Source organism: Aricia agestis, chromosome 14 (assembly GCF_905147365.1).
Source record: "Aricia agestis chromosome 14, ilAriAges1.1, whole genome shotgun sequence".
Classification (NCBI taxonomy): Eukaryota; Metazoa; Arthropoda; class Insecta; order Lepidoptera; family Lycaenidae; genus Aricia; species Aricia agestis.
The window spans coordinates 11143894-11167840 of record NC_056419.1 but is presented as its reverse complement, the minus strand read 5'-3'; the positions used below and the strand labels follow the sequence as shown (position 1 = coordinate 11167840).

At 33.4% G+C, this 23947-nt stretch overlaps 3 protein-coding genes across 4 annotated transcripts in view; 1 reads left to right on the top strand and 2 right to left on the bottom strand.

The window, feature by feature from the left end:
* Positions 1–427: 427 nt before the first annotated feature.
* On the bottom strand, positions 428–3543 carry LOC121733933. Its single transcript, XM_042124335.1, has 4 exons — positions 3474–3543; positions 1764–1865; positions 1222–1377; positions 428–603 (listed from the first exon to the last, which is right to left on the bottom strand). Exons 1-4 carry the CDS (start codon positions 3541–3543, stop codon positions 428–430), a joined length of 504 nt encoding a protein of 167 aa, XP_041980269.1.
* Positions 3544–12319: 8776 nt separating this feature from the next.
* LOC121733936 (prominin-1-A) overlaps positions 12320–23947 on the top strand; it is a 41790-nt gene continuing 30162 nt past the window's right edge. For both annotated transcript variants that reach the window (XM_042124341.1, XM_042124340.1), the window contains exons 1-2: positions 12320–13338; positions 13555–13610. In XM_042124341.1, coding sequence (XP_041980275.1) covers positions 12426–13338; positions 13555–13610 — 969 coding nt within the window. In that variant the 5' untranslated portion in view covers positions 12320–12425. The remainder of the gene's footprint in view (positions 13339–13554; positions 13611–23947) is intronic.
* LOC121733939 (protein takeout-like) lies at positions 15007–23654 on the bottom strand. Its single transcript, XM_042124343.1, has 5 exons — positions 23574–23654; positions 19954–20176; positions 17116–17240; positions 15896–16048; positions 15007–15158 (listed from the first exon to the last, which is right to left on the bottom strand). Exons 1-5 carry the CDS (start codon positions 23635–23637, stop codon positions 15007–15009), a joined length of 717 nt encoding a protein of 238 aa, XP_041980277.1. The 5' UTR covers positions 23638–23654.

Genomic DNA, 23947 nt, shown 5'->3' with positions numbered 1-23947 from the left:
TTCACTGAATATTATACTGGCACAAGACAGATTTCTTAAAGTTAAGTAATTAGTAGAAGAAAACTACAAAAAAGAAAGGATATTTATTACACGAAATCTAAACTGACACTATAAGAAGGGGTTAACAATCTAGATTATATGTAACCTGTATTTAAAGTAATAGACGCTAGGGATTATTATTACATTTTGTAATTATTACTGGCAATTTCACCAACGCCTTATAAAACATTGATTAAATATCATGTTTTCTCTCTAGTCCTCAAAAATAAGTCATGAAGACGAAGGATTAACGCACGGACGGAAATATTAACGTATATGAATATTAGGGTGGGTTGCACCAACTTACTTTAACTTTAACCATAAAAAAATGTCAAATGAACTGTCAAATCCCTAGTAAAAGTCCATAATGGACGCCATATTTGACTAACTATAACAACGTATCTGGAAGCAACCCACCCTTAGTGATTTGATTGAGTTCCCAAGGTTCTAATTCAGGTAGTGGAGCTTCTATCAGTTCGTTACATGGCACAGCGTGGAAGAATTTCATCACAGTCTTCACTGCCAGCTTTACTGCATACTCTATGACTGGTGAACCTAATTCTCCTGTCACATCCCTCCAATTCTCGTTAAGATATTGCAGTACCCTTTCACCAGTAAAACACATGTAATTACTGCCGTTGTCTCAGCCTAATGATGCTATGATTTTAGCCTTTAGATTTTCAACCTTTTTTTTATGAAATAAAAGGGCAAACGAGCAAACGGGTCACCTGATGGAAAGCAACTTCCATCGCCCATGGGCACTCGCAGCATCAGAAGAACTGCAGTGCGTTGCCGGCCTTTTAAGAGGAAATAGGGTAAGGAAGGGAAGGGAAGGGAATAGGTTAGGGCATTGCGCCTCCGGATAATATAAACGAAAGCACAGGAGAACAGGACAAAGAACGGGTTAGAAATCTAGATTACGATATATTTTACCCTGTCAAAATCTCGCCCTTAAGCAAGGTATTGGCAGACACGAAAAAAGACAATGAATATTCTATTCTGCAATTTCTTTTTCATCTAGCAATAATTATAACATTAAAGAAAGTTTTGTTTGGATTTGTAGTTTCTACTCTTACCCACTGAACGGACTTAATAGAAATTTAGCACACAGAAAAAGTGAATACCTAATAAGGATGTTTAGACGTGGAATTTTTTTCCTGATTTAATTGAAAGAAAACTGACTCCACTCTTTGCTTTCTCTGAACAAGTTTTCAATTAAGAAGTAAACGTTGTCGCCGTAGTCAAAGTCGTATGTGTAGTTCCTGATGGCCCAATGTTGGAGGCCTTGCTCGTCCTTGAAGTATTTCGTGTTTGTATGTAGCTTCACTTTGACGTTAGCTGAAAAAATATAGAATTTTAGAGGCTCAAAAATATTATAGTTCATTCATCTTTCTGTGAGAACGTGGTATTTCTCCGGTCGAGCCGGCCCATTCGTGCCGAAGCATGGTACCTCCCACGTATAAATTTACACACCGTATTATACGTTTTTTACCTTCAGAGTAAGTTTTTTTTCCATTATGTCAGAAGATATTTTAACACCTCCATCGTGGACATCGCAGACACAAAAGATTTTCAATTGTTATGCGGCAGCCGGCTGCCGCTTGGGGATTGATGAATTAATGCACAACATTTTTGATATTTCGGTTTAATGATTATGATTAATTTATTGTCTTGACTAGACCAACCAACTGGACTCTAGTTGTTCAATAAAGTTAATAGCATACTTAGATCAACTTGAGAGTCCCCTGATCCGTCAATCTCTAACAACGTATGTCTGCCCTTCGCTTCATATTGTCCCTTGACAGTTATTCTTGTGTATATCAGCCCTGAAACAAGAAACGTTGAGTATCACTGTTGCTCCATCTTTACTATTATTATAGATCTTTAAAACGTGTGTAGTGTGTACTGTGTAGTAAATTAAGATATCTTAATATATGTCGGGCTTTCCTGCCAGAACCCACGACGCTATAACTCCAGAACCTACGAACCGCTTTCCACGGTTTTGCATTCGTTTAAATAAAGAGGACAAGTGTTTTTTTTTTCATAATTAACTATTCAATTTAAACTAGCTGATGTCAGCCTAAAAAAGGTTCAATTTTTAACTTATTTTTTGTAATTTTAATAAATTTTGAATCTTGATACACCAATATAAATTGTAAATTAAACTAAATAAAGGGCACATTTTAAGCTCGACGTTGCATTCATAATAAAAATTAAATTAAGAAATTTAAAAAAACCCCCGCCAAAACAACTTAAAAAAGTAATGAAATAATATTTACTGCCTTTAAGTTCAAATAATTCCTAACTTGTGTAAAGTAATATTTTAGTCCATAATTGTTGCCACGGTGTGTCGGGGGACCGCCAAGTAAACTACAACCTACAAGTCGCTGATTACCTATCCCGATTCAGATCGCTGTGAATTGATCCTTAAACTTGTTATGTGAAATTAAACATCTACATTAGCGGTCCCCCGACACACCTTGACAACAATTATGGACTAAAATATTACTTTACACAAGTTAGGAATTATTTGAACTTAAAGGCAGTAAATATTATTTCATTACTTTTTAAAGTTGTTTTGGCGGGGGTTTTTTTTAAATTTCTTAATTTAATTTTATTTCATACTTTTTAAACTTGTGTTGGTTATAGTGCAGAATAATTCCTATCAACAGAATCATATTCTCATGATTACCATCTATCAATGTCCTTTTCGATGAGGCCGTTAATATGAGCCCAAACATGAAACCTCCACTTTGGGTTCATACGAAGCTCGATTCCTATAGAATCCAGGTGATGCTGCAGCAGCAGCATGTAAATATTTACTGTTTATACTTTATCTACTTCTTACTGGTTGTCGCAATTAAAATGCGCCCAAACACGAAACCTCTCCTCTTAGTTGGCGAGGAGTTGGATATCCTATTGATTACCAGGCGATGCTGCAGCACCAGGTCAACTTTCCATTATTATGTGTATACGTATATTGTATATTCACAAATGTCGCGAACTAGAATGAAATATAAAACCCATCAAACGACTACAAGTTGCTAACGGCCTTTCATGAACCAGATAAACCCTAATTGTCCAGCACTGAGCAGGCTGATGATGATTAATTATAGCTAAGAACACTCTCGATCATGTCAGCTTTCAAACAAAAAAAACTAGATCAAAATCGGTCCACCCGTTTGGATGCTACTATGCCACGGACAGATACACACACAGACAAACAGACAAACAGACAGACAGACAGACACGTCAAACTTATAACACCCCTCTTTTTTGTCGGGGGTTAATAATATATCGTCCGATATTTTGTTATTTAGAATGGAATTTTCTCTTTGAAACGAAAATTACGATGTAAACCTTGAATATCTTTGTGTTTAACTGTTTACAATCTTTTCTCTTAAAAATCTGAATAAAGTACAAACAATACTCACGTGCCAGTCGAGCATGGCCAATACGGCAGATATTCAACACAAACGCCAAAACTAATGCCTTCAAGATCATTTTATTTTAACACTGCAATGCCAATCGAAAACGCTGACTTGTGTAGTGGTTGCATAATAAACGTTCTGCTAAATATTTGGATTTATAATCCGGTTCTGGGATTAATAAACTAATATAGACTGCTGAATACAATGTAAGATTAATTTATTTTTTAACCTCTACTTGAACTTCATATAATTGCACACGATATCTAGTCTTGGTCAGTTTTTAATAAATATTTTTAACTCACTGGTTTCATACCTAGATATTATTATTTCAATTAGTAGTAGACCTCCATAAGCCAACTTCGTGTTACTAACAGCTGATTCCTGTTGACTTTAAACTTCTCGTTTAACAATAAACAAAACGATAAAAATAAAATATTTTACGATACTAAGAACTTCATTTTATAAAACTTTAGTGCACTTCTATCTCAATTAAATGATTTCTAATACTGTAACATGAATGAATGTGATCTCGATGTAATAATTCTTGCAGGTGGTTTAAATTCAGTGCTGAAATCATAAAAAAGAAATAAATGAAATTCAGAAAATACTTGCGTTTTGGGGCATCACTGTTTTTGCTTTTATTTTAATTATTTCATGCTGCAGCCTTACCACAAGTTGTAGGGCTTATTACGTAAATATAAAAGTTAAATAAATGATTCTCAAGTTGATCCACTGCAGATCAATCGCTCATTTATTTTGAACACAAGGGAAGTTAATATTACTATGTCTGTTTGCTAAACCTTTCGCAAAAGACAAAGGGTTCCCTGTTTTAAAAATTACGACCACAATCCAAAATACTATATTATACTATTATTTTGATGACGTCATTTTGTTATTAGTATAAAATAAAAGTATTTTTTGTGACGTATTTCAGATATCAAACATTATTTTGTTTGTATACACAATGGTGAGTGAATATAATAAGTGAATATAACGTACGATGTTAATTATTATTTTTTAACAAAAAATTAAAACCGACTTCCAAGGTAAAAACGAAGGTAATATTATTCCTAAAAATAATCTAAAAATAATCAAATAATTCCTATTCCTTATTATAGTGCCGTCTTCAGACTTCGCCTAAACCTCAACTATTTCTGTACTCAATCGAAGTCGCTACCAGCCCGGAAAAGTTCTGAGATCCTTGACATAGAACTTACGCTAAGGTAAGCTGGTACCGACTTCAAAAGCATGGAGATTGAGTACAGAAATAGTTGAGGTTTAGGCGAAGTCTAAAGACGGCACTAACGGAACGGACGGTCTGAATTATTTCTGTATATTTAATAGGTATATTGGCCTGAAAACAAAACTTGAAAAGCCAAGTCATTTTCTTTTTTGAGCTAAGCTACTGTATGCTGCTGGTATATAGATTAGATAATATATTATGGTCTATAGAGACCCATATTGTCATTTATATATTTTTTACCCCCTCTTATTTACGTTATACCCCCCTCGTAGCGTGTGACATCTCACATCGTTGACATCATTATATCGAGTATAATATTCTCTCGAACATTCTCAACTCTCGAATTCCTATATCTAACGATAGCGAACTCGAATGCTTCCTAAAAATATATCGTTCTCTAAAATATGTACCAGAGTTTATTTCTGATGCTTTAGTATAATGTTTTACTAGCTATTTGACCGAGCTTTTCTCGGTATTCGATAAAACACGAATAAAATGACATTTTCTAAAAATGATTCCTAGCTAGATCTATTTATCGTCCCCGAAACCCCCTATATACTAAATTTCATGAAAATCTTTGGAGACGATTCTGAGATTCCAATTATATATATATATATGTCACCGTAAGATTGTAAAAACCGCGAGATTGTAATATGACGAAGTGATAGATTGTAAACAATCAGTTTTCCGGTGATTTTAAATTAATTATTTCGTATTTAAAATAACTTCAATTGCCTGAATATTTGATGTATAACATTGAATAAAATTTAGATATATTTAAAGTGCAGTTTGAATTATAAATTAGCTTAATTTTAATAACCGAACATTCAAACAGCACTTTAAATATATCTAAATTTTTTTTATGTTATACATCTCATACTATTTGGTATTGAAATTATTTTGAATACGAAATAATTAATTTAAAATCACCGGAACTGTTTGTTTACAATCCATCACTTCGTCATATTACAATCTCGCGGTTTTTACAATCTTACGGTGACATATACAAGAATTGCTCGTTTAAAGATATAAGATATAATATTGGTTTAGTAAATTTTCATACTCCTAAATAGTGTTATATTGCAACTTTAATATTCTACTTGTAGAGCCTGTTTCTATACTAAATAATGAAAATAGCCTCAAGCAATATTTTTTTTGTTCTTATAAATTTGTTCTAATATCTTTGAGACCTGTTTTGTTTTCTTGTGAATTTCTAGTTACACTAGAAATTACACTTTTGTTATTTATGATGATAAATATCTAAGATTAGTTAAAAATCATTCGACGCCTACTACACGCAATTTTTTAGAAATTGCCAATAAATCATAATATATTATGTATAATCCTTCCTTCTAGTCTCTCAAACCAGGTATAAACGTCTTTTAAACAATTATTATTTTAATTATATATAAACGCTTTTGAAACTCCGCAAAAAACTGGAAACAGGTAAAGCATAAGATTTTATTTTATTTTTAGTATACCTCCATCTTTTTCTTTTAGATGGGTGTCAATAAAACCAATTTGTTAGTAACAAATTGGTTTTAATATTATTATTTTGTTTCATATCATTTATGGATCCTATTAAGTATTAATGAATTGTATTATAATAATTGAGTACGATATAGGTATGACTTAACTTTTAATTTGGTTAATAATTGTGTAGTGATTATGACAATGTAATGATTATTATGGAACTAATGTTACTATCTTGAGTCTTGACCAATGTTCATATTTTAATGTTTGCATGTCGAGAAAATCGACCAAAATATGTGAGACACTGTAAAATTGTATCATCATAAATGACCATATTTTTTGCAAACAAAGATTATTATTATTATTGTTGTTTTATAGTTAAAATTAGGTACGATTAATTTGTAACATACTTAATTATTTTTATCTTCTCTTATGTAGTAGGCAAGTTATTTCTACCGTAGGTTCACAGAAAATCCATATGACAATGTAACTGTTATTATTGTAATTATACTGTTACTTGAAATAATTATATATTTTTCAATATTTCTTGCTTATTAATGTTATTAAAATTATGTGTTATTTTTACGAGCTAACAGCTTCTAGAACTAAATAACTTGATTTTCCAGTTAGCATCATTTTATAATTAGAGTATAAATTATACTGTGGTAGGTACAAAGGACATAAGATAATTATTCACCGCCTAATAATTATTGTACTGCAGTAATAGAGTTACTTTGTAAAGTTTGTAAAGTGCATTTCAGTAGAATTACTTTTGTAGGTACTTAATAAATATAAACAAAGCCCAGTATGGTTTATTAAAAAGCTACAAATTTAAAAGTAAACTATTAACCGCGCAATGAAAATAAATTTAAATCTAAAATAATAGTAAGACTAGATGACGTTCGCAGTTCCGTTGCGCCAAAATTCGTTTAACAGGGAAACGTTTTCTGGAATGAAAGGTATCCTTAGATGTCCTTTATCAAAATATAACTTTGAGAAAAATCAGTTCAATGGTTTCGGCGTGAAGACGTTACACACGAACAGACAGACGCACTTTCGCATATTTTATAACATTAGTATGGAAGTTTGGATATAGATTTAAATGTAAGTTGCACATTTAATTTCGCCTGAGCCATTAAGTAGTGTAAGCCTTTGAATTTCGATGCCACAGGCCGACGCTGGACAGCTATTGACAGGTCTTGCAGTCGGAATACTGATAACAGAAATAAGCCGCAATCCCAGCCAATTGGGATGTCCATTGGCTTCAATTATCACCCGTAGTCGGGATAAAGCTTGAAAAGAGAAATAAACATTTTTGTACGAATTGAGCACCAATCTCTGAAATGGGCTAAAGTGCAAGATTTTTGAACATTTGGAATGAAATACCTTAAAAACTTGAGCTGATAGAAAGGAAATTTCTTAGAAACGTCATAATAATAATATTAATATGATCGGGGTACAAAATTCTTACAGGTACATCTTTTAATATTCCGCCACCAATTTTTTCCATTTTGTTGGCCTGTGTTATTAAACTTAGTAAGCAATTATTAAAATATATTTTTTATGAAATAAGGGGGCAAATGAGCAAACGGGTCAACTGATGGAAAGCAACTTCCGTCGCCCATGGACACTCGCAGCACCAGAAGGCCTTTTAATAGGGAATAGCGTTAGTCAATAATACGAGTATAGGTAGTTCAGCCAATAGGGGATGGTAGGGAAAAGAATAGGGGAGGGTAGGGAAAGAAATGGGAGAGGGTAGGGAAGGGAAAAGGGTAGGGGACTGGGCCTCCGGTAAACTTACTCACTCGGCGAAACACAGCGCTGCGCAGTGTTTCACGCCGGTTTTCTGTGAGCCCGTGGTATTTCTCCGGTCGAGCCGGCCCATTCGTGCCGAAGCATGGTTCTTCCACGTCATTTCCCACGTCATTTTTTGGTTAGTTATTAACCTGCCTAAATTCTAAATCCGTTTTATCTATTTCTTAGTTTTATGTTACGCATGAATTTAAAGCCATGGTCAATTAAAATTGACTTTGAAATTATTATAGAAGCGGAAGAAGAATTGATGCAACGATTGTATCAGTTTCAATATTTTTAATAATAAACTAGCTGACCCGGCTAACGTTGTTTTGCCATATAAATTAGTTTTAGCATGAGAATTTTATATACGGTATTAGATAATAGTCTAAATTTTTAACAAATTATTGCATTGTCATTGGCTCCTTAATACGTTTGCAAAGTTTCGAAGTAATTAGACTACTAGAGATAGGTAAAAATCGTGCTGACAGATGCCGTTACATACATACATCTCCAGCTAATAAAAGCGTATTAAAAAATTCCATCCAATCCAATTTCAAGTCAATTATTCTGCTCCACACATAATTCTTCCGCAAAGTCATTAAGAAGCTATTGCTAGTTATTGCTAGTGTGATGTCGTTTGAGAATGCACGGTAACCTTATTATGAAGTCAAACACTTGGGACGCGAGATTCAATTAGAGTTAGGGACTTTGGAAGTGATGAAATCGGGGCACCAATGAATTTCCTAACGATCAGGGGCCCGATTCTTGTACCTTGAATGAAAACATAATAATTAGGCTCATTTGCAAACGCTTAATTAATCGTTACTGTACCAACGATGGTGTAAGGTTTAATTTTGTTATCTTAATCAAGTATATTCGGAAAATACGATACACGGAAGCTGAAACCAAAATCAAAATTTTATGCAAAACACCTTAGCATTTTGAGAAGCAAATTGTAAATTACGGGCGTTTGCTACAGTTTAGCGATGGAAAACCATTAGATAACAAAATTTAGTACTATTTTATCTTAGAGCATCATATTATAATACTTCTAGTTGTTTATGTGTGTTATTTATAAACCATTAAGTCAATTCCACGGCTAAAAGGAAATTAGTCATGTTGTCTTGCTAAGACTAAGTGACACATCACAGGTTTACATAAGGAAAACAGCCTGGCGAAAGACGTATAGATATTAAAAACTCTCTTATAGGTCTTTGCAGTCCCTGCGGTTTTAGCTTTCGGTTACGGAACCCTAAAACGTAAAGGCTAAATACGTCCCTAGTGGCGTATGAACATGACATGCCATCGAAACCCGGTGACCTGCTTCTTCACAAGTCACTTTTAAACTACCTTAAAAATCTTAGAGAACCTCAAAAGAAAAGCCTGTGTTGACTTAACACACATACATACCTAAACGGGCCGCAGCCTCGTTTCTAATGACACGGAAAAATAAACATTGAACAGCTCAAAACGTTTGATTTTAGGGTCGCTATTGCTATACTTATAAAAGGTCAGTTAAGTCATATTTGAGCGTCATTATTCTATTGGTTCGGACAGAAACACTGTAAAAGTTAACTGCGTACTTTTCTTATTGTATGCGTAGAACAGAGGATCCATAAACAGGAATTAATTAATATATTAGACAGATTTCCAGTTTTTTCACTACGGACCACTCTGTGTTTGAGGCATTCTTTGGCCGTTCTTTCAACAATATCTAGCATGAAATGTTCACTAAAAACCTTTATTAACACTTTTATTACATGAAATATGCAGACCGACTCTTTTGTTCTGTCCGAGTAACTCGGTTCTAATTTGACACGCTTTTCACGTATCATATACGGCTATCTATAGTCTATATCAATAAGACAGGCAGACACATTTTCGCATTTATATTATTAGTACTTATCTATACTGGCTCAAACTCAGTTTCTTCGTTTAAAAACAATGATATCAGAACGCCAACAGTCAGACACTCTTATTTTTTTCATTTGATAAAAATATACACTTAACACGTGATATAAAAGATATTTCATTTGTCAAGGAGATTATTTCCTGGCGGGGACGAGGGTCCATCGATATCTCCGACACCTCGTTAGCTGAACAACTCGAAAGTGATTCTCACAACACTGGCTACATAAGCATAGTTACAGAACCTGAAGTACACTTGACGATGTCTGATATATTAAATAAACAAATAAAAGTTTATTAAAATTTTTTAACATTACACAATACTACATTTAAAAAGAGAAACACGACACAATATAAATACAATCAAGATTTACAACAATTTACGATAAATTGTTTTTGTCCTGTTACGTCGTATTATGGTAACAGGACAAAAACGAAAGCACAAAAAACAACAAATTCACAAAACAAAAAAACAGTAATGCTTTAAACAAGGCGAATAAGAGAAATCGGTAGGAAGTGTAATGCTCAAACCGTCGAAATGGAATCCACTCAGATTCATGACTGTGGGCTCCACAGACCCAGATAGAATAGGTATAACACGAATAATGCCTGTATAATATTAATGAAGATGGCAAAATACCCTTTGCCGGATTAGCTAGTAATTGTAGAGTTAATAAAATGACAAAAGGAAGGTAAAAATAAAGTAGACCAGAAAGACCAAAGTTAAAGTTTTGCATTGATTAGAGACGATTTGATCTAGTTCTTTTAAATTACGTCGAAGGCTGACGAATAATACGCTTAGCGATCCACATAGTAACGACCGGTCATTTCCATTGTCGACTATAATATAGAGTAGTGTGTCGGCAGAGACGAGCAAAACCTACCAACTGGAAGTTGCTTTACTTTAATACCAGCTAAAAGCTGAGCATTGTGAGGGCTCGCGTCGTTTTTCTGCGTGATGATAATCTTCAAGGCAGTTTTTTATATTATATATTTTAACAGTAACCAAACCACACACACATGGTAACACATCTACATGTATATAAAAATAACTATCTTTAAGTGGGCGACTAACCCTAAATTGTCGATTTTATATTTCATTTTTTTACTTGAAAATAAGCCCCGAATTGTTTCATTTTCTAAAATTAGATACTACATTATATTTCCAAGAATTCGATCTGAGCAAAAACACGATATCTTAAAATTTTCTCGATAGAAAAAATCACAAAGATGCATCTAATTTTCACGAATTTTGCATTTATTGCCATAACCGTGCATTGACCTAAGTTAATATTTTAACACATTGTATAAAATTCTATCATTGAGAGATCAACCTAGCGGATTTTTAAAATGTTGTATATTTATCGAGTTATTGAGAAAAAACTAATTTGGCGATGAATCCGCGTCGTCCTTTTTCACCTGGCATATGAAAGACGGGCGTGAGTGTGAAGAGAGAAGGACGATGTTTGATTTTTGGGGTTAGTCGCCCTCTTAAGCACAAATCAATAGGCGTGATAGTTTTTCGTTAAGTACATATACCACAAAAGTACTCAGGATGTGGGATATACTAGGACTCGCTTCGCTCGCCCTGATAAGGATAGCTCCATGATGATTGATGAATAACCTTGATTAGAACCATGATTACGAGGTTACCACTCACCATGTTGAATCGATGTCAATCATGTGGCAACCGTAGACGAATACGGGGCACATTAATTGTTTTGATTGGTCAATGTTCAAATTTCACGTTTGAAATCGCCTATACAATTGTGAATCATGCTCCAACGTGGAAAGGCCGAATTATAATATGTAACGAAATGAATTAAAACAAAAGTGATAATTAACGTCTAAAGTTACTTTTTTTACCATACATACTGTTCTGAAAAAAACTAAAGTAAACCTGTAAGATGAAATATTTTACTAAACCTTGTACAAAATCAATTTACGACAGGAAAATCCCTGTGTGCACGTAACACATCCAATATTGCTAGAGCGTCTAGCTTTATAGAATACAAGAACACAAAACTTCTAGAAATAAACTTCAGGGCATTTCAGTGTAACAAAAGTTTTCAACGTGAAATTTTAGTTAAGTTATGCTTCGTTAAGTGTTTACAGTTTTCTTTGCCTAGATGCACGCAACTATTAATCTACTATCACACGGTAACCATTATATCGTACCGTGATTTCAATGTTACATCATTTTATCCTATACAAATATTAAATTATTTTTCAAATTTTTGTCTAAATGTATTTTTTTGAAATGTGTGCATGACTAATTATCGGACAGAAACACGATAGAATTTATAATTTCATAATATTATGTACTAAGGATTGTGGCAAGAAAAATATAGAAAAATATAACGTACACCACAAATAGGCATTCGTGTTGAGTTACACTTCTTATAATCCAGTAAGCGAAGTCGAGCAGACCAATAAGTGCTACAAATCCTCTGTCCAATGCCCCGGACCTATAAGTCAGTTCTCGACCGATATTCCCGTTAATACGTCGCGTAATTGTACTCGGAACAATAAAAATGCCATCGACGTTCATAGTAACAGTTCTATTAATAGGAAATTTTGTTTCCTCGCAAACGGACCGACCGAGCGAGATAAAGAGTTTATCAGACACAGAATCCGTTTTCCCTTTGCAAATCCAGACGACGGAAAAGACGCTCGCGGCCACCACCGGAAACAATCCGAACCCTGTTACTCCCGCCGCCTTCACTGGTGAACAGAAAGAAAATTTCCGCGCAATCTTGCCAACTCATTTCATTGCAATAACGAGCGCCGGTGAAAAAATGAAGTCCAATCAAGATGATGGAAGCGGAAAATTACTTCTATCACCTGTCGGAAGTCACCCCACGGAACATAACGAAGAAACTTTCGAGTACGCTACTGAATCGAGTCTGTATTGGGACAATTGTCTCGATAAAATGTTTAAATACAGCGAGAGTATGATATCCGAGCCGAATAACGATTTTTTGAACGCTGAAACGATTACGAGTAACACTATACCGAGTAATATTAACAAAAGAGATTCATTACGAAAGGATTATTCGATTATTAATGCCATTTTAGATAAATATAATAATTTTATGTACCCCAAAGCAGATGTAGCAACTACTGATATAGACAATACAATGAATACGGACAGGTCTACAACGAATCCCTCTACTACAGTACGAGTAATTCCAATCACTGAAATTATTTTCGGAAGGAAAGCTGAGTCGTTTAATCAGTCTTTTGATAATACAGTTACGGATAATAGCGTGAAAGGAATCAACGAAAATAGGGTCGAGCCAAAAGACAAGAGTAAAATAAAATTTAGTAGGCTGCCGCAAACTCAAACGTATCTTATACCGAAATTCAAGCTGGGAGAGGGTTTCCATCCTTTCACGTTTATGTCTAAATTCTTTTCTGTAATTTATCCATTCGAATACCCAATCGGTAAGTTTTCAATTAGTTTAATTGTTTAATTAACATCATGCATTTTCAGTTCACAAATATTTCAAGTTAATGAAATTTCACGTGTTAAATTTCAGTTATTTTCTGTTTATTATTTAAAAGTACAGATATATATTTTTTGGCATTTCAAAACTTTGTAAATCCAAAGCATTGGAATCATAATGGAATTGAAAATCGATAATTTGTATTTATTTACAGGTCCTGCGAGGGACATCGTGTCAGGAAAATTTTCTTTTCCGTATTCATTTTTACAGGTAGGTTTTCTATTTCTTTCTTGCCTACTTTATTTATCAAAACGATAAATTTTAAAGAAATCTTTTCAATGCGATATAAATTACAAAACACAATAAACATGTCATCGACATAGAATCAAACAATTTTCTAAATCGCGTTAGCAACATACGCTAGAGAAAAGGAAATCGAAGTTGTAATCCTGTTACAAAGTTTATCCGAGCTATTAAAAGGAAAGGTAGAGAAACTACAAATACCCTTTGTCTCCCGTGGAAAATAACTTCTAGAAAAATATATTTTATCTAAGAATAAGTTGGACTACGACTGTGTGCAACTTTGCTCAAGTGTCGCTGATTGTTACTTAATTAGAGCAAAAGCGAAGCGAACTCTAAAATAATTTAATCTATTTCTGAAGTATTCTTAATATAGGAGCAAAATTAATTGTATAAAGTCGTTTATTATGTACGTGTTATCTTGTAAGTAAAATGTAAAATATATTTTAATTAAAGTAAATTAATGTAAAATACATTTCACGCTTAAAATGGGACCAAAATGTAGGTATATGAAACGATAGCATTGTATTAAATTATTTATTTTATACTTATATTAATAATTTATTTCAGTTTATATTTACAAACAACATAATAATATTTTAATGCGAGGTCAATATGACTTGGATTCTTGTTTGGTCCAGTCAATTTCCTGTCAAACAGCAAAATAACAATATTATTCACATAATAAATACGTTAATCAATCGTCAAACGAATAATTTTTGAGTTTCCATCAATTGAAAGCATTTAAAGACAACGTTCATAAATCATAAGAATACCAATTTGAAGTTTGTTACGAAGAAAACGAACAAGGAATAAGGCTACATTAATTACTGTACTCGGCGAAACATGGCGGTAGCGGTCATTAACTTCCTGTCAAAAGCTTGTCATTTTCTATGCAAAGCCGCAATTGACAACATCTGAAACTTCACTGTCAATCGCTGTTTATATAGAAAATGACAAGTTTTTGACAGAGAGTCAATGCATAAAATTAATATACCTAGCGGAATAAAGAAACAAAGGCCTGAGCAAGATAGATGTCACTATCACTAACACTGCGTGGTAAAAAGAAACGTGTGATACATGATAGCAGCACTCTTTTTTCGACGTCCAGTCATGTTCATAGAAATCATGTTCAATCATGCTGGAGTAAGTGTATACGTACACATATTTTTACACACAGATGAAACCAATTTCGGTTTCGTTGACACCTCGAGATTGTTCCTCTATTCCGCTAGGTATATTAACTTTATGAGTCAATGACCGCTACCGCCATGTTTCGCCGAGTACAGTATAGTATTGCATTAAAATATTACAATTTACGTACAGTTAACAGTTCTTTGTCGTTAGTCTAACCAACATCTTAATTTTATGCAACAAAAAGTTCATCCCTCGGTACGGATTCGAAGAATTTTTTGATGTTTCTAATAGTGCCTTTAATGATTACATCTTCGATCGGTTTCCCGAACTCTTCCACAAGCTGCTTCCAGTTTTCGTTCAAAAACGTCAACACTGCTTGACCTGTTGAAAAAATTTGCTAATAAGAAAAATTGAAACATTTTCTATCAGACTCTTTTTTTACTACAAAGCCAAATTATTAACACGATACGTAAAAACATTATAATTTTTACCATGATTAAAAAAATTAAGGTATTACATACCAGTATTACCTTTAAATGAGGGTCCTACATAATATTATTTTTAAAATATTCTGTTCTATTATCTTATAATAGTCAAAAGAATAATTTTAAAGTTTCCACAAACTAAAGACCTCAGTTCATGAGACCATACTCTATGACAGACAGACAGACTGAATCATAGAGTAATAGCTTTTATAATTTGAGAATGGAATATTAAGGAGCTGTTTCACTACTTCCTGATAAATGCCAGATAGGCTACTTATCTGACAGAGTATGGAGTATATGTCAAATAAATTGTGGATAGCCTCCGGTCCGGCACTTGATCAGAAAGTGGTGAAACTGGCCCTAAAAGTGGAAGACGTGAATTAAAGAACACGATAACTTACATTTTGTAACATACGGACATTCACTCATTTTTCCCGTATAATTGGAGCAAACCTTGTAACTTATCTCCTTCATTACCTGGCTATCATATCTGGCTACACAGAAAATGCACAGTTTTTTTTATTTCAAATCATTTTCCCGGCCCTAAAGCCTCCATATATGCAAAGAAACCTTTTTTTACTGTTAGTTATTGTGTTCTTCTACTCACGTCTTTAATTACTTGTATATACTCACTCAATTCTGGGTTCCCCTTAAACAAATTGGTGAAGGTGAACGAAACCCTGCCGTCGTAGCTTGTCGTCACTTTATGATCCTTCAGAGTTCTGTACACGACGCCATTTTGAGTTTTATCCTCCAAGACGTATTTTATTTTTAACCCGAGGTTTGCTGAAATAGGTATAAAGCTCTTACTAATAAAACATCAATACCTCATTTGTTTAAATTAGCCTAGGTGCCACTCATAAAGTTAATATACCTAGTGGCATAGAAAAACAAAGGCCTGAGCAAGAGAGATGTCACTATCAGTAACACTGCGTGGTAAAAAGAGACGTGTGATACATGACAGCAGCACTCTTTTTTTTGACGTCCAGTCGGCACGTGCCGCACGTTGACAGTTTAATCTCATAGAAATCACGTTCAATCATGCTTGTGTAAGTGTATACGTACACATATTTTTACACACAGATGAAACCAATTTCGGTTACGTTTGACAGCTCGAGATTGTTGCTCTATTCCGCTAGGTATATTAACTTTATGGTGCCACTACAGTTAGTTACCTCATTTAAGTAATACAAACCTACATACACACATAGTATAAAAAATTAATCGAAGAATATATTAAGGCTTTGTTATTCAGTTAATTTTTTGTTCGTTCTACTTTTTAATTTTTCTCTCTTAATAATCGCATTAGTCCAGAATGAGGTCATATTAGTGAACCTATCGGTCCAAAATGTGAAATAAAAGTGAACACATTTACCTACAAATTTTTTCATCTAGCAAAATAGATTAATTTTAAATTCATTTTTACTTTGAATTGCGGGTTCTGATTATTTTTATTTATTTATTTATTATCATGAAAAATACAATAATTCTATGAAATAAGGGTTCAAACGAGCAAACGGGTCACCTGATGGAAAGCAACTTCCGTCGCCCATGGACACTCGCAGCATCAGAAGAAATGCAGGTGCGTTGCCGGCCTTTTAAGAGGGAATAGGGTAATAGGGCAGGGTAGGGATGGGAAGGGAATAGGGGAGGGTAGGGAAGGGAATAGGGTAGAGGATTGGGCCTCCGGTAAACTCACTCACTCGGCGAAACACAGCGCAAGCGCTTTTTCACGCCGGTTTCTGTGAGAACGTGGTATTTCTCCGATCGAGCCGGCCCATTCCTGCCGAAGCATGACTCTCCCACGTCTGATTCTTCGGATAAGAAGATAATTATGTTACATCTTTACTTACGCAGTTTTATTTTGGCGTCTCCGTCTCCGTTGATCGACACAATCAGAATGTTGCCTTGGGCCGTGTACTTTCCCTTTATTGTCAAGTCACAGTGCATATTTATATCCACATTCAAATCGTTGTACCTGCAAAAACGTTTTGTCGCTTAGTAAAATGCAAAACAAGCTAAAATGCTAAATTCATAGCAATTCTTCTGTTTGCGTTTGAGCTTAAACTTATCAGTTACATTACATTATAACTAGTTAGTACGGATATAATAGATTTTAATTTTATTCACAAATATTTTGAGGCTAAAAATACAATTTAAGGTAAAAGCACCTATTACCGTGGTAAATCGCCGAATTTGACTTTAGAGTGAAATATTTCGTAATCAAGACGGTTCTCCGCAAATTAGGATTTTTTTAAACGTTTAGTAGACATTTTGTATGGTACCCTGTTAACTTCTTTTTATTTATTTTAAAGCGTTGTATTTATTATTATATTTTTTTGTCAGGAATACGATTTCCCCTATTACCGAGGCATGCCCTATGACTTTATCTATTACCGCGGTATGCGCCTCCTAATACCGAGTGTAGAAAAATAAAATACTATTTTATCCTGATGGTTCTGTATAAAATTAAATATATTAAAATTAAAACAATACATAAAACATTGAGATCGACTTTATTTCAAAAACATGATTAATTAATTAAGTAAACTATTTACTCACAGAAACAAAATTGGCGGCAATATAGTAACTTTCAACCTACCTTAAAAACAATATTTATGTTTTTACGGGTTAACTATACTTAACTATACAATTTTTAATCACAAGATATGCCGCATTATCAATCTTTTGTCAATTCAATATTGCAAATGTTTTTATGACGTTTTTGGCACCCAGTACAAAACCTATACTTTAAGTAGCTGTTGTTTTTCAAAAAATTAATGACTTTTAATGGATTTTGAATACATCGGAAATTGATTTTTTGTTTTTAGAATTCATAAGGACAGGCAGATTTTTCAACTTTTACTACAACGACAGTTAATTATCATAAATATATATAACAAAATAGAACCCTCAATATATCCATTACCGAGGGTACCCTCGGTATTAGATGCTACTCCCAATTTTAAGCATCTATTACCGCGAATTGTATTTCTCAATGTAACTAAGTATTTATACTAAATTTCACCATGAAAAGTACGAGATAATACTCCCATAAAAACACAAAAACCAGTAAACAATATCCATAGTCAGTTATAAAGTGTATTACTTTTAAATAACGTAACAAAAATGTGTATGCACTTAGATGAATTGGCACGTGTTTGTATGCACACAACCTGCTCCTGCGCTGCCGTCGCACAAACTAATTATTTTTGATCCGTTCATAGAGTGATATGCCAACTAGCGCTCATCAGTTCGATGTAAAATACTACAAGTTAAAACATGTCCGAAATAATATTGTGCTAAAGTTATTGCTATTCAATTAAAATACGAAAATACGAATACATCGGTAATTGATGCCAATTTTGCATACCGCGTTAATAGGTGCCTTTACCTTAGTTTGGTTAGAGTTATTATCTAATTGGCATAATATATTATTTCTGTGTCATAAGTTTAATAACTATTCAAGAAATAGTAGCAAAAGTAAACGATTGAAAAATTGTTCAGTAAGTTTACATCTTGTTTAGGTTAATATAAAACTGTATTTTTTTGCAAGACGAAAGCCCACGGAAGCCTTACATTTTGCGTAGTCAAAGAAGCCTATGTCCTACTTATTGTCTAGAGTAGACTACTTTATTTTGGTACATTATAATATTTGACAGATTCTAAGTTTTTTGGCTTTTTTTGCTCGTTATCAATAACGGCAACAGGTAGGCACTTGGAATTTATACAAAGACCTTAATTATATGTGTACTTTAATAATGAATAATAATAATATTAAAATAAAAAAATATTAAGACCCCCTTTTTTATTTTATTTCCCATTCAAAAATAATATTTTTGGCCTACCTTTGCTCTATAACGGTACGGAACCCTTCGTGCGCGAGTTGGCTGATTATTAATTAAATAATATAAGTCAATGACTATTTCTAGTAAATGAATATTTCTAGTAAAGAAAAGAAAAGAGAACCTAAACAAGTGTCGGATACGAAAATGTACGTTGATTGTATGGCCACTGTGATTGCCAAGTGAATTTTTCAGGAGAGACGAAATTCTGGCTTATTGCGACAAAAAGGGAAATGTTAATGAAACTGAAAATACTACAGTTTCGTGATTTTGTCCAAAACATGATTATAAATATTATGTTGCTAAAATTATTTTAATAACAGAAGCCGTTTGATATAACCTACTATAATTCATATTGTTATTCATGTTAAAAACATAAATAAAATATGTCCAGTCTACCAGGATCTGATGGCAAAAAGTGAGAAGAGAAATTGACTCTAGCAATACCGGGGTAATTGGAATAAAACATTTTGATCCTTTTTTATTCCTTTTAGCGGCTGATAGTGTGACTGGCATGCAAATATAAAAATTTATCCAATGATCAAGGATGTTTTTTGAAATTCTGCCATTCAAATTTGCCATCAGATTCAGACCTATATTATATTATACCTGTGACTTCTTCCTGTTTAGTATAAAGATACGTTGAATTTTCAAATAGGGAAGCTATTAAATATTAAAATTGTTTTTATTTAAATTATTTACTCATCTCTTTTTTTAATAAGATTTTATGACCTGGTAACAAGACCTTTAAGCCAAGTCGTTATCCTAGAGCAATTTTTTTGACAAATAGAATTTAAAAATATAAAGTCGTCAATAAAATCAATTCTTGATTGATAAAAGACTTACTTTGCTGAGTCGACTTTGCAAGTTTTAAATCCTTTTACTACTCCGTCTTTGAAAACGATCTTCAGTCCTCCTGGTAGTTCAATGTTCACTGATTTCTGTTCCATTGGATCCAGGGAGTTAACTCCGATGCTCGGTATACCCTGGGTGAAGAGTGGTAACACTTCTTGTATTGTTTTCTTGAGACATTCCGAGTCGGACTTTGGACATGGCTTTATGTAGTCGGCTGGAAAATTTTAAACTATTTTATGACTAAATAAAAAAAAAATGCAAAGATTTTTAATAAATTCAGTACCAAACCAATTATATGTATGCTGTGAGTAAACATGAAAAACAATCCTATCGTTTTAACCGGGAAGGTAGTAATAGCAAGGGGTAGTTTTTTACACCAAAATTCGTTTAGTACTACATTTTCTCAAAAAATGTAGTGCTAATTTACGTGTAACGAAGTTTGTGAGCATCATTATAATTCTTTGAAAAGCATAGAGATAAAATAAAGTTTTTTAAAAATTACTATTGAAATCTAATCACTCTACACTACCTGTTCGTTTACCACATTGTATTTAAAAAAAAGCATTGATTTATAAAATTTACTGTGGTGTTTATTGTGCAATGATATTATGAATCCTATGTTTCATTCTTAATTTCACATAACATCAAACTATAAACACAAATAAAACACAATATTATGTGCACTTTTCCACTATGTTCATTAATTACTACAAAAACTTAAACAAGACCGGTTTCGAAATAAATCATCATCAGATGTACTTAGTGTAGGTAGTTTTTACAATCAATTACATATAGAACAAACTATGAAAAGCGGACATGATTAATGAACAAAAGCTGACCATGGTGTATGTAACGGATCTCAAATCTAGTGACAAGACAAGTACAAATTCTAAATAGAAAAATGCTTAACAATCGTAGAGAATTGTTGTTAAGGTTTCAACCTTCAAATATCCTTCACCATAACATAGTAAATTTTACACAGGCAAAATTCCTCAGAAGCATTACATTTTCCGTAGTCAAAGAAGAATATGTCCTACTTTTTATCTAGAGTAGATTACTTTATTTTGTTGCCGTATATTTATAGTCCGTGACAGTCCCACCATTGCTGTCTTTAAACGTCGATTGAAAGAGCACTACCTTGAATCTCTATCCATTTAAGTACCATTATTATATGTACATATAGTACTTATTTATTATAGTTATATTATTATATCTTATAAATATAGCATTTTGTATTATATTGATATTTATTATTTATTTGTTTTGTCATTTTCATATATATTATCATTTGTCGTTTTAGTATTATAGTAAGTATTAGTTTTACTTTTAACGAGCATATATTATTATTGTAAATTTATTGTAATCATATTCGTGCACATCCTATCTGCTGTTTTAATCCTATCTCTCTCCGTAGGGCTGCTGGAAGAGATTTCTTTTAGAAATAAGCAGATCCTTTGTGTCGTCTTTCTGTGTAAACTGTTATATTGTTATATTTCCTGTGCACAATAAATTATAAATAAAAAAAAATATATATATATTTGACACGGTCTGAGTGTAATTTGTAAACAGCTAGATGACCCGTTGCTCCAATATTCGTTCATCGCGGACCGTACATTTTTCCAAGATAAAAAGTATCATAATATGCTTTTTCCTAAGACTCTGAGTATATCTATACCAAATATCAGCAAAATCAGTTCAGTGGTTTGTGCGTGAAGAGGTAACAGACAGAGAGACACTTTATCGCATTTATTATAATATTATTATTCACCTTTTTACCCTTTTTTACACTTTTGAACAGCTGACCTACGCGTTACCTACAATTGAGGGTCAATTCAGATCGCAACGGGACGCGTTGATGCATTTCTAATTTTTTATGGATTTGAGTCTCACGCAATTGAAGTCTGTCAAAAATTAAAAACTATTTGAATACCTATCTTGTACTTTTACCATCTCTTAAAATAAATTATCGTACTTCAAAGCTCTCCAACGAATTCCACGTTAAACTAAAATAATTAATACGAAAAGAAAAGCATTTAGTTTTTAAACTTTGAAATTTCAAGTTCAAAGTTTTAAACTTTGAACTTGAAATTAGCCTTCAATTATGATAGTTACCGAGATATTAAGAAGTATAATTTGTAACTTGTAACTTTGTAAGCTTTTAGAGCTCGTAATTTATTAATTTTATAGAAATATCTACTTAGTGATCCACGTTACAGTTGTATAATATTCGCAATCCCCTAAATAGTTGTAAAGTGTTTATAATATTATTAAAATATTGCATAGCTTCTATCACGGGCTTTGAACGCGGCGAAAGTCCGTAACGAAAAACACCTAACATTCGTCTAACGTCGTTTCAGTTTGGCAGACTTCGGCACACTGTTTGTGAACATGTCACTTACTACTTGTATGCGAATTATAATTGTATGCGAATACTAACTTGTATGCGAATTATAATTGCGTAAGTTAATAAAAAATGCTATGCAATAGCTTTACAGCGGCAGTCATCGAATGCCACACGTGTTTTTTTTTAGTGTTCCGTACCTAAAAGGGTAAAAACGGGAACCTATTACTAAGACTTCGTTGTCTGTCCGTCTGTCTGTCTCCAGGCTGTATCTCAAGAACCGTTATAGCTAGAGTTCTGAAATTTTTACAGATTGTGTATATATCTGTTGCCGCTATAACGACAAAAATAAAATTAATATTTAAGGGGGACTCCCATACCAAAAACGTGTTTTTTGCTTGCTTTGTTCGATATTAATAACGGCAATATATAGGCACTTGAAATATTCACGAAATACTCAGTTGTAATTTTACTTTAATAATTAATAATATAATTTAAATAAATTAAATAATCAAGGGTAGCTGTCATACAAAAAACACAATTTTCAGCCTATTTTTGCTCTATTGTGGTACGAAACCCTTCGTGCGCGAGTCTAACTCGCACTTGGCCGATTTTTCTGTGTCTTTTCAGTTCCTAGTCCCGTCTAGGTCAGCAACCTTACTTGGTTAATAATTCTTGTTGATTTCATTGGTGTTGAAATTATTTTGAAATCAACCGTGAGTTCATTGACGTCAATTTTGGCTCAACGGAGTTGTCGGCATGATCTGCTAGCATGCAATATTTTAAAGCTTATTAATTATCATCCGATTTCAAGAACAGTTTCAAGATTCTATAAAAGTGACACCCATTACATTTCTGCAAAAACCTACATTAAAATAAAATGTACCTTCTTTTTAGATACGGTTAGAATACATAGAGTTTACCGGAGGCCCAATCCGCTACCCTATTCCCTTCCCTACCCTCCCCTATTCCCTTCCCTTCCCATCCCTACCCTCCCCTATTACCCTATTCCCTCTTAAAAGGCCGGCAGGCGGCAACGCACCTGCAGGTCTTCTGATGTTGCGAGTGTCTATGGCCGACGGAAGTTGCTTTCCATCAGGTGGCCCGTTTGCTCGTTTGCCCTCTTATTTCGTTTTAAAAATCATTCGATTTTAAGAACAGTTTCAAGCTACGTTTTAAGATTCTATAAAAGTGACACCCATTACATTTCTACAAAAACCTCCATTAAAATAAAATGAACCTTCTTTTTAGATACAGTTAGAATACATACGTGCAACTTTAGCAAAGCTATGACCGACACACAGAACTACGCACAAGAGTATATATTTAGCCATTTTAACTGTCCGGTTGTCCGTCCCAAATCACAGGTTTTCACTCAGTATTCGCCGACGAGGAAGCGTTTCTTATTATATAGGTTACCGAAGGCCGCTTCTTGTGCATACATTGCTCTTCTCTTAATCTTTTTGATTTTTACGATTCTGTATGCAAAGTACAATTAAGTAACTGCGTTAGTTTATCAAAGTCTAGATTAAATAGATATATATTTTACATTAATATTTTTTTGAAACACAATAGTAAAACGTTCGTAAAAATGTTTCAAATTCTATTCCAACTTACGCTTGGCTGGTTCTGGTTTCAGTTAAG